This window comes from Taurulus bubalis (assembly GCF_910589615.1).
Source record: "Taurulus bubalis genome assembly, chromosome: 17".
Lineage (NCBI taxonomy): Eukaryota > Metazoa > Chordata > Actinopteri > Perciformes > Cottidae > Taurulus > Taurulus bubalis.
In genome coordinates, this window is record NC_136605.1 from 207,416 (window position 1) to 220,000 (window position 12,585).

Genomic DNA, 12,585 nt, shown 5'->3' on the forward strand with positions numbered 1-12,585 from the left:
TCTCTAGTGGGTAATATGGTACTATGAGCTCTCTAGTGGGGTAATGTGGTACTATGAGCTCTCTAGTGGGGTAATATGGTGCTATGAGCTCTCTAGTGGGGTAATATGGTACTATAAGCTCTCTAGTGGGGTAATATGGTGCTATGAACTCTCTAGTGGGGTAATATGGTGCTATGAGCTCTCTAGTGGGGTAATATGGTGCTATGAGCTCTCTAGTGGGGTAATATGGTGCTATGAGCTCTCTAGTGGGGTAATATGGTACTATGAGCTCTCTAGTGGGGTAATATGGTACTATGAGCTCTCTAGTGGGGTAATATGGTGCTATAATCTCTCTAGTGGGTAATATGGTACTATAAGCTCTCTAGTGGGGTAATATGGTACTATGAGCTCTCTAGTGGGGTAATATGGTACTATGAGCTCTCTAGTGGGTAATATGGTGCTATGAGCTCTCTAGTGGGTAAATATGGTGCTATGAGCTCTCTAGTGGGGTAATATGGTACTATGAGCTCTCTAGTGGGGTAATATGGTGCTATAATCTCTCTAGTGGGTAATATGGTACTATAAGCTCTCTAGTGGGGTAATATGGTACTATGAGCTCTCTAGTGGGTAATATGGTGCTATGAGCTCTCTAGTGGGGTAATATGGTACTATGAGCTCTCTAGTGGGGTAATATGGTGCTATAATCTCTCTAGTGGGTAATATGGTACTATAAGCTCTCTAGTGGGGTAATATGGTACTATGAGCTCTCTAGTGGGTAATATGGTGCTATGAGCTCTCTAGTGGGTAAATATGGTGCTATGAGCTCTCTAGTGGGTAATATGGTACTATAAGCTCTCTAGTGGGGTAATATGGTACTATGAGCTCTCTAGTGGGGTAATATGGTACTATGAGCTCTCTAGTGGGGTAATATGGTACTATGAGCTCTCTAGTGGGGTAATATGGTGCTATAATCTCTCTAGTGGGTAATATGGTACTATAAGCTCTCTAGTGGGGTAATATGGTACTATGAGCTCTCTAGTGGGGTAATATGGTGCTATAATCTCTCTAGTGGGTAATATGGTACTATAAGCTCTCTAGTGGGGTAATATGGTACTATGAGCTCTCTAGTGGGTAATATGGTACTATGAGCTCTCTAGTGGGTAATATGGTACTATGAGCTCTCTAGTGGGGTAATGTGGTACTATGAGCTCTCTAGTGGGGTAGTATGGTGCTATGAGCTCTCTAGTGGGGTAATATGGTACTATAAGCTCTCTAGTGGGGTAATATGGTGCTATGAACTCTCTAGTGGGGTAATATGGTGCTATGAGCTCTCTAGTGGGGTAATATGGTGCTATGAGCTCTCTAGTGGGGTAATATGGTGCTATGAGCTCTCTAGTGGGGTAATATGGTACTATGAGCTCTCTAGTGGGGTAATATGGTACTATGAGCTCTCTAGTGGGGTAATATGGTGCTATAATCTCTCTAGTGGGTAATATGGTACTATAAGCTCTCTAGTGGGGTAATATGGTACTATGAGCTCTCTAGTGGGTAATATGGTACTATGAGCTCTCTAGTGGGGTAATATGGTGCTATTATCTCTCTAGTGGGTAATATGGTACTATAAGCTCTCTAGTGGGGTAATATGGTACTATGAGCTCTCTAGTGGGGTAATATGGTACTATGAGCTCTCTAGTGGGGTAATATGGTACTATGAGCTCTCTAGTGGGGTAATATGGTACTATGAGCTCTCTAGTGGGGTAATATGGTGCTATAATCTCTCTAGTGGGTAATATGGTACTATAAGCTCTCTAGTGGGGTAATATGGTACTATAAGCTCTCTAGTGGGGTAATATGCCGCTATGAACTCTCTAGTGGGGTAATATGGTGCTATGAGCTCTCTAGTGGGGTAATATGGTGCTATGAGCTCTCTAGTGGGGTAATGTGGTGCTATGAGCTCTCTAGTGGGGTAATATGGTACTATGAGCTCTCTAGTGGGGTAATATGGTACTATGAGCTCTCTAGTGGGGTAATATGGTGCTATAATCTCTCTAGTGGGTAATTTGGTACTATAAGCTCTCTAGTGGGGTAATATGGTACTATGAGCTCTCTAGTGGGGTAATATGGTACTATGAGCTCTCTAGTGGGTAATATGGTGCTATGAGCTCTCTAGTGGGTAAATATGGTGCTATGAGCTCTCTAGTGGGGTAATATGGTACTATGAGCTCTCTAGTGGGGTAATATGGTACTATGAGCTCTCTAGTGGGGTAATATGGTGCTATAATCTCTCTAGTGGGTAATATGGTACTATAAGCTCTCTAGTGGGGTAATATGGTACTATGAGCTCTCTAGTGGGTAATATGGTGCTATGAGCTCTCTAGTGGGGTAATATGGTACTATGAGCTCTCTAGTGGGGTAATATGGTGCTATAATCTCTCTAGTGGGTAATATGGTACTATAAGCTCTCTAGTGGGGTAATATGGTACTATGAGCTCTCTAGTGGGTAATATGGTGCTATGAGCTCTCTAGTGGGTAAATATGGTGCTATGAGCTCTCTAGTGGGTAATATGGTACTATAAGCTCTCTAGTGGGGTAATATGGTACTATGAGCTCTCTAGTGGGGTAATATGGTACTATGAGCTCTCTAGTGGGGTAATATGGTACTATGAGCTCTCTAGTGGGGTAATATGGTGCTATAATCTCTCTAGTGGGTAATATGGTACTATAAGCTCTCTAGTGGGGTAATATGGTACTATGAGCTCTCTAGTGGGGTAATATGGTGCTATAATCTCTCTAGTGGGTAATATGGTACTATAAGCTCTCTAGTGGGGTAATATGGTACTATGAGCTCTCTAGTGGGTAATATGGTACTATGAGCTCTCTAGTGGGGTAATATGGTGCTATGAGCTCTCTAGTGGGGTAATATGGTACTATGAGCTCTCTAGTGGGGTAATATGGTACTATGAGCTCTCTAGTGGGGTAATATGGTGCTATAATCTCTCTAGTGGGTAATATGGTACTATAAGCTCTCTAGTGGGGTAATATGGTACTATGAGCTCTCTAGTGGGGTAATATGGTACTATGAGCTCTCTAGTGGGTAATATGGTGCTATGAGCTCTCTAGTGGGTAAATATGGTGCTATGAGCTCTCTAGTGGGGTAATATGGTACTATGAGCTCTCTAGTGGGGTAATATGGTGCTATAATCTCTCTAGTGGGTAATATGGTACTATAAGCTCTCTAGTGGGGTAATATGGTACTATGAGCTCTCTAGTGGGTAATATGGTGCTATGAGCTCTCTAGTGGGGCAATATGGTACTATGAGCTCTCTAGTGGGGTAATATGGTGCTATAATCTCTCTAGTGGGTAATATGGTACTATAAGCTCTCTAGTGGGGTAATATGGTACTATGAGCTCTCTAGTGGGTAATATGGTGCTATGAGCTCTCTAGTGGGTAAATATGGTGCTATGAGCTCTCTAGTGGGTAATATGGTACTATTAGCTCTCTAGTGGGGTAATATGGTACTATGAGCTCTCTAGTGGGGTAATATGGTGCTATAATCTCTCTAGTGGGTAATATGGTACTATAAGCTCTCTAGTGGGGTAATATGGTACTATGAGCTCTCTAGTGGGGTAATATGGTGCTATAATCTCTCTAGTGGGTAATATGGTACTATAAGCTCTCTAGTGGGGTAATATGGTACTATGAGCTCTCTAGTGGGTAATATGGTACTATGAGCTCTCTAGTGGGTAATATGGTACTATGAGCTCTCTAGTGGGGTAATGTGGTACTATGAGCTCTCTAGTGGGGTAATATGGTGCTATGAGCTCTCTAGTGGGGTAATATGGTACTATAAGCTCTCTAGTGGGGTAATATGGTGCTATGAACTCTCTAGTGGGGTAATATGGTGCTATGAGCTCTCTAGTGGGGTAATATGGTGCTATGAGCTCTCTAGTGGGGTAATATGGTACTATGAGCTCTCTAGTGGGGTAATATGGTACTATGAGCTCTCTAGTGGGGTAATATGGTGCTATAATCTCTCTAGTGGGTAATATGGTACTATAAGCTCTCTAGTGGGGTAATATGGTACTATGAGCTCTCTAGTGGGTAATATGGTACTATGAGCTCTCTAGTGGGGTAATATGGTGCTATTATCTCTCTAGTGGGTAATATGGTACTATAAGCTCTCTAGTGGGGTAATATGGTACTATGAGCTCTCTAGTGGGGTAATATGGTACTATGAGCTCTCTAGTGGGGTAATATGGTACTATGAGCTCTCTAGTGGGGTAATATGGTACTATGAGCTCTCTAGTGGGGTAATATGGTGCTATAATCTCTCTAGTGGGTAATATGGTACTATAAGCTCTCTAGTGGGGTAATATGGTACTATAAGCTCTCTAGTGGGGTAATATGCCGCTATGAACTCTCTAGTGGGGTAATATGGTGCTATGAGCTCTCTAGTGGGGTAATATGGTGCTATGAGCTCTCTAGTGGGGTAATATGGTGCTATGAGCTCTCTAGTGGGGTAATATGGTACTATGAGCTCTCTAGTGGGGTAATATGGTACTATGAGCTCTCTAGTGGGGTAATATGGTGCTATAATCTCTCTAGTGGGTAATTTGGTACTATAAGCTCTCTAGTGGGGTAATATGGTACTATGAGCTCTCTAGTGGGGTAATATGGTACTATGAGCTCTCTAGTGGGTAATATGGTGCTATGAGCTCTCTAGTGGGTAAATATGGTGCTATGAGCTCTCTAGTGGGGTAATATGGTACTATGAGCTCTCTAGTGGGGTAATATGGTACTATGAGCTCTCTAGTGGGGTAATATGGTGCTATAATCTCTCTAGTGGGTAATATGGTACTATAAGCTCTCTAGTGGGGTAATATGGTACTATGAGCTCTCTAGTGGGTAATATGGTGCTATGAGCTCTCTAGTGGGGTAATATGGTACTATGAGCTCTCTAGTGGGGTAATATGGTGCTATAATCTCTCTAGTGGGTAATATGGTACTATAAGCTCTCTAGTGGGGTAATATGGTACTATGAGCTCTCTAGTGGGTAATATGGTGCTATGAGCTCTCTAGTGGGTAAATATGGTGCTATGAGCTCTCTAGTGGGTAATATGGTACTATAAGCTCTCTAGTGGGGTAATATGGTACTATGAGCTCTCTAGTGGGGTAATATGGTACTATGAGCTCTCTAGTGGGGTAATATGGTACTATGAGCTCTCTAGTGGGGTAATATGGTGCTATAATCTCTCTAGTGGGTAATATGGTACTATAAGCTCTCTAGTGGGGTAATATGGTACTATGAGCTCTCTAGTGGGGTAATATGGTGCTATAATCTCTCTAGTGGGTAATATGGTACTATAAGCTCTCTAGTGGGGTAATATGGTACTATGAGCTCTCTAGTGGGTAATATGGTACTATGAGCTCTCTAGTGGGTAATATGGTACTATGAGCTCTCTAGTGGGGTAATGTGGTACTATGAGCTCTCTAGTGGGGTAATATGGTGCTATGAGCTCTCTAGTGGGGTAATATGGTACTATAAGCTCTCTAGTGGGGTAATATGGTGCTATGAACTCTCTAGTGGGGTAATATGGTGCTATGAGCTCTCTAGTGGGGTAATATGGTGCTATGAGCTCTCTAGTGGGGTAATATGGTGCTATGAGCTCTCTAGTGGGGTAATATGGTACTATGAGCTCTCTAGTGGGGTAATATGGTACTATGAGCTCTCTAGTGGGGTAATATGGTGCTATAATCTCTCTAGTGGGTAATATGGTACTATAAGCTCTCTAGTGGGGTAATATGGTACTATGAGCTCTCTAGTGGGTAATATGGTACTATGAGCTCTCTAGTGGGGTAATATGGTGCTATAATCTCTCTAGTGGGTAATATGGTACTATAAGCTCTCTAGTGGGGTAATATGGTACTATGAGCTCTCTAGTGGGGTAATATGGTACTATGAGCTCTCTAGTGGGGTAATATGGTACTATGAGCTCTCTAGTGGGGTAATATGGTGCTATAATCTCTCTAGTGGGTAATATGGTACTATAAGCTCTCTAGTGGGGTAATATGGTACTATGAGCTCTCTAGTGGGGTAATATGGTACTATGAGCTCTCTAGTGGGTAATATGGTACTATGAGCTCTCTAGTGGGTAATATGGTACTATGAGCTCTCTAGTGGGGTAATGTGGTACTATGAGCTCTCTAGTGGGTAATATGGTGCTATGAGCTCTCTAGTGGGGTAATATGGTACTATGAGCTCTCTAGTGGGGTAATATGGTGCTATAATCTCTCTAGTGGGTAATATGGTACTATAAGCTCTCTAGTGGGGTAATATGGTACTATGAGCTCTCTAGTGGGGTAATATGGTACTATGAGCTCTCTAGTGGGTAATATGGTGCTATGAGCTCTCTAGTGGGTAATATGGTACTATGAGCTCTCTAGTGGGTAATATGGTACTATGAGCTCTCTAGTGGGGTAATGTGGTACTATGAGCTCTCTAGTGGGTAATATGGTGCTATGAGCTCTCTAGTGGGGTAATATGGTACTATGAGCTCTCTAGTGGGGTAATATGGTGCTATAATCTCTCTAGTGGGTAATATGGTACTATAAGCTCTCTAGTGGGGTAATATGGTACTATGAGCTCTCTAGTGGGGTAATATGGTACTATGAGCTCTCTAGTGGGTAATATGGTGCTATGAGCTCTCTAGTGGGTAAATATGGTGCTATGAGCTCTCTAGTGGGGTAATATGGTACTATGAGCTCTCTAGTGGGGTAATATGGTACTATGAGCTCTCTAGTGGGGTAATATGGTACTATGAGCTCTCTAGTGGGGTAATATGGTGCTATAATCTCTCTAGTGGGTAATATGGTACTATAAGCTCTCTAGTGGGGTAATATGGTACTATGAGCTCTCTAGTGGGGTAATATGGTGCTATAATCTCTCTAGTGGGTAATATGGTACTATAAGCTCTCTAGTGGGGTAATATGGTACTATGAGCTCTCTAGTGGGTAATATGGTACTATGAGCTCTCTAGTGGGTAATATGGTACTATGAGCTCTCTAGTGGGGTAATGTGGTACTATGAGCTCTCTAGTGGGGTAATATGGTGCTATGAGCTCTCTAGTGGGGTAATATGGTACTATAAGCTCTCTAGTGGGGTAATATGGTGCTATGAACTCTCTAGTGGGGTAATATGGTGCTATGAGCTCTCTAGTGGGGTAATATGGTGCTATGAGCTCTCTAGTGGGGTAATATGGTGCTATGAGCTCTCTAGTGGGGTAATATGGTACTATGAGCTCTCTAGTGGGGTAATATGGTACTATGAGCTCTCTAGTGGGGTAATATGGTGCTATAATCTCTCTAGTGGGTAATATGGTACTATAAGCTCTCTAGTGGGGTAATATGGTACTATGAGCTCTCTAGTGGGTAATATGGTACTATGAGCTCTCTAGTGGGGTAATATGGTGCTATTATCTCTCTAGTGGGTAATATGGTACTATAAGCTCTCTAGTGGGGTAATATGGTACTATGAGCTCTCTAGTGGGGTAATATGGTACTATGAGCTCTCTAGTGGGGTAATATGGTACTATGAGCTCTCTAGTGGGGTAATATGGTACTATGAGCTCTCTAGTGGGGTAATATGGTACTATGAGCTCTCTAGTGGGGTAATATGGTACTATGAGCTCTCTAGTGGGGTAATATGGTGCTATAATCTCTCTAGTGGGTAATATGGTACTATAAGCTCTCTAGTGGGGTAATATGGTACTATAAGCTCTCTAGTGGGGTAATATGCCGCTATGAACTCTCTAGTGGGGTAATATGGTGCTATGAGCTCTCTAGTGGGGTAATGTGGTGCTATGAGCTCTCTAGTGGGGTAATATGGTACTATGAGCTCTCTAGTGGGGTAATATGGTACTATGAGCTCTCTAGTGGGGTAATATGGTGCTATAATCTCTCTAGTGGGTAATATGGTACTATAAGCTCTCTAGTGGGGTAATATGGTACTATGAGCTCTCTAGTGGGGTAATATGGTACTATGAGCTCTCTAGTGGGTAATATGGTGCTATGAGCTCTCTAGTGGGTAAATATGGTGCTATGAGCTCTCTAGTGGGGTAATATGGTACTATGAGCTCTCTAGTGGGGTAATATGGTACTATGAGCTCTCTAGTGGGGTAATATGGTGCTATAATCTCTCTAGTGGGTAATATGGTACTATAAGCTCTCTAGTGGGGTAATATGGTACTATGAGCTCTCTAGTGGGTAATATGGTACTATGAGCTCTCTAGTGGGGTAATATGGTACTATGAGCTCTCTAGTGGGGTAATATGGTGCTATAATCTCTCTAGTGGGTAATATGGTACTATAAGCTCTCTAGTGGGGTAATATGGTACTATGAGCTCTCTAGTGGGTAATATGGTGCTATGAGCTCTCTAGTGGGTAAATATGGTGCTATGAGCTCTCTAGTGGGTAATATGGTACTATAAGCTCTCTAGTGGGGTAATATGGTACTATGAGCTCTCTAGTGGGGTAATATGGTACTATGAGCTCTCTAGTGGGGTAATATGGTACTATGAGCTCTCTAGTGGGGTAATATGGTGCTATAATCTCTCTAGTGGGTAATATGGTACTATAAGCTCTCTAGTGGGGTAATATGGTACTATGAGCTCTCTAGTGGGGTAATATGGTGCTATAATCTCTCTAGTGGGTAATATGGTACTATAAGCTCTCTAGTGGGGTAATATGGTACTATGAGCTCTCTAGTGGGTAATATGGTACTATGAGCTCTCTAGTGGGTAATATGGTACTATGAGCTCTCCAGTGGGGTAATGTGGTACTATGAGCTCTCTAGTGGGGTAATATGGTGCTATGAGCTCTCTAGTGGGGTAATATGGTACTATAAGCTCTCTAGTCGGGTAATATGGTGCTATGAACTCTCTAGTGGGGTAATATGGTGCTATGAGCTCTCTAGTGGGGTAATATGGTGCTATGAGCTCTCTAGTGGGGTAATATGGTACTATGAGCTCTCTAGTGGGGTAATATGGTACTATGAGCTCTCTAGTGGGGTAATATGGTGCTATAATCTCTCTAGTGGGTAATATGGTACTATAAGCTCTCTAGTGGGGTAATATGGTACTATGAGCTCTCTAGTGGGGTAATATGGTACTATGAGCTCTCTAGTGGGGTAATATGGTACTATGAGCTCTCTAGTGGGGTAACATGGTGCTATAATCTCTCTAGTGGGTAATATGGTACTATAAGCTCTCTAGTGGGGTAATATGGTACTATGAGCTCTCTAGTGGGGTAATATGGTGCTATAATCTCTCTAGTGGGTAATATGGTACTATAAGCTCTCTAGTGGGGTAATATGGTACTATGAGCTCTCTAGTGGGGTAATATGGTACTATGAGCTCTCTAGTGGGTAATATGGTACTATGAGCTCTCTAGTGGGTAATATGGTACTATGAGCTCTCTAGTGGGGTAATGTGGTACTATGAGCTCTCTAGTGGGGTAATATGGTGCTATGAGCTCTCTAGTGGGGTAATATGGTGCTATGAGCTCTCTAGTGGGGTAATATGGTACTATGAGCTCTCTAGTGGGGTAATATGGTGCTATGAGCTCTCTAGTGGGGTAATATGGTACTATGAGCTCTCTAGTGGGGTAATATGGTGCTATGAGCTCTCTAGTGGGGTAATATGGTGCTATGAGCTCTCTAGTGGGGTAATATGGTGCTATGAGCTCTCTAGTGGGGTGCTATAAGCAATATGAGGAGAAGGATTTAAAATTTGATTATGGATTTTAGGGTTAGCCAGTGCAGAGAAGCTAATAGAGAATGAGTGTGATCTCTTTTCTTAGTTTCTGTCGAGCTGCAGCATTCTGGATCAACTGGAGACATTTAAGAGATGTATTAGAGCAGCCCGATAATAAGGAATTGCAGTCTAGTCTAGAAGTAACAAATGCGTGAATTTTTCTGCATTGCTTCTAGTGCCTGATTTTTTTCATTTTTGGCAGTCCTTGAGATTTTTTTTATGTGGGAGTTAAAGGACAAGATCAAAGATAACGCTCAGATGTTTGACGGTGCTGGATGCCAGGCCATCTACAGAAACTATATCATTAGATAATTGATCTCTCAGGGTTTCTGCCTAGTAAAATAACAGTTATGTCTGATTTTAACATCAGATTCTAATAAAAAACAGAATATAAACAGATTCTTATAATAAGTTTTGTAACAGAATTATACATTTCACTCTTGAATTTTGTAGATCAATACAATAATGAAAATGTTTTCATAATTTATAGACAAAACATAATTATTTAGGAATTGAATACATCAACATTTTGTTAATGAGTAAAATAATGAAAATGTGGTGAAATAGACTTGCTCTTTCTTGCTCCGAGTGATTGATAACACTGTACAGTGAATATGAAGCTATGCCAGCAGCCGATTTTCTTATAAAGACTGGCTCTGTCCAAAGGTTACATAATCCACCTCCCAGCAATCTCTATCCAAAATATTCTTTTGAATTGCACAGTTGATGATCATTTAACTTTTTTTTATCAATTGTCTTTTTATATTGTATCCATTAAGTGCAAAATAACAATAGATTGATTAATTGTATTTTAATATATCAATTAATGAAACCACCCCTAAATCTTTATCTTCCATTCAGAGAACTGAACTATATGTTCATGCTCTGACAAGAAGACTCTTTTCTCTGAAGTTAATTTAAGAACCACCAGACGGGCTTTTCTCTCTGACTGTTGGGGGTAGAGGCGTCCTCAGCTGATTAGATAAGTCCATCCTTCCCGTCTTACAGTCCACACACAGGAGGAGTGTGTTCAAGTCCACTACACGCACACACTTCTGTCAGCAACTATAGATATTACAACTGGAATATTTCACGTCAGGATTTTCTTTTAAAACACCTGATTTGGTCTTCATCCGGCTGCAGATATGACAATCAGAACAGTCCGTCCAAACCGGGGGCAACATTTCCACCCTCGCACACACTGCTTCAAAAAGGTGGGTGGATATCATCATCATCATCATCATCATCATCATCATCATCAAAGATTGTATCCTTATTGTAATCAGAAATGTATCACTTTTAAACATTACAGATGTTGTATTTGTTTAAGGTATTCTTGAAGTTGAATTTAACATTTCTGGATTACACTGAAGTTTGCTTTTATTGCATTCATAAATATGTAGCACAGACGTTTTGGGAAAAACAAGCAAGAACAAAAAACATAAAAACAAAAAAAAGGAGTGTTAAAGCATTTTCAGGGGTCGGAAGACTAGAAAAGCGCTATACAAGGACAGTCCATTTACCATGCATGCGTGTTGGTCTGGTGGCTCATTTCCTGAATGGCCCATGAACATCTTTGCTGCCCTTCTGCTTTCAGCTGGAGGCCATTGTGGTGGAGATGCAGGATCCAAAAAGTGGGGTCAAGGGCTCGGAGCAGAAACTCAACGTCACTACCATCCCACATGTCATCACTGGTGAGACGAGACACACACTCACAAAGCCTGAGGAAGTTCCTCCTTATGCATACACTGTTGGGTTTCCAGCTCCTAAACTCAAACAGCAGACTGGCAGACACCAGCAGACAGTCTAGTCTTTGAATTTATACACTGCAGCCAAATAACAAAAATGTGCCTCAGGGCTCTTTGTGCAGCACCACTCTGTCTTAGACACTCTTCTTCAGCCTTGCAGCAGTTAAGGAAAACATAACCAAAAGAAAAAGCTCAACAGGGGAATCCTCAAGAAGAGCAACTGAAGGGTTTATGGTGTAGAGGGTTAGGCACGATAGCGATTAATTCCTGCTTTACAAATATATATATTATTTGTTCTTTTGTTTTTTAATATCAATATTTTATGTTTTGAGACATATTTTCATGACAGAATACTTTTATTCCATACCTATTGACTATGGTTATTTTTTCTTTAAGCCGTATTTGCTTTGAAGTTTACTTGTGACTTGTTATTTCTGAACTCCATGACCTTATTTACTGACCCTTCTTCTAGAAGACTGAAGATGGTTGAGCAAAACACAGCACAGGCCGGTACTGGCAGGCGGCCTTGCTCTCTAAGCTGCTAACACAGCTAAAATAAGGCGCTCCCACAATTGGATGAGATCTGAACAGTGCTTTAGGGCCAAAGTGGCTTTTTAATCCAATCAAAGAGCAGCGAGGGAAAGATCAGCTTGGCTACATGGATAAACCTCCCAGGTGAACTGGAGTGGAGCACCTGCTGTGAAAAACAGTTTACTAAGTGAATGGGTGGTGCAGAAGATGAGTGCGATTCCTCTCGAGTGATTGTTACTTTAGTCGTTCATTTGTGTCGTCATCATGTCTCCTGTTATTTTGTTCATCGGCCCGACAGCTTTCTGTGGATGTGATGTCATGATAGTCACGTTGTGTTTGGAAACACATTATTGAGCTTTACTCTGAGTCTCACATTATTATTGACTCATTTCATATACAACAAATAAAACAATATTGCTTGTAAAGTTTTCATAAAATACTATTTAACCCCCAAACATTTTTGAGCATTTAGTTTTTTATTCCTGTAATTGCCAAAGAAGAAGAAAATGTTTAGAG

At 41.4% G+C, this 12,585-nt stretch overlaps 1 protein-coding gene across 1 annotated transcript in view; it reads left to right on the top strand.

Moving 5' to 3' along the window:
• Positions 1–10,935: 10,935 nt before the first annotated feature.
• rgs9a (regulator of G protein signaling 9a) overlaps positions 10,936–12,585 on the top strand; it is a gene marked incomplete at both ends in the record, with an annotated part of 18,163 nt that continues 16,513 nt past the window's right edge. Inside the window, 2 exons of the mRNA XM_079233380.1 lie at positions 10,936–11,004; positions 11,388–11,484. Coding sequence (XP_079089506.1) covers positions 10,936–11,004; positions 11,388–11,484 — 166 coding nt within the window. The remainder of the gene's footprint in view (positions 11,005–11,387; positions 11,485–12,585) is intronic.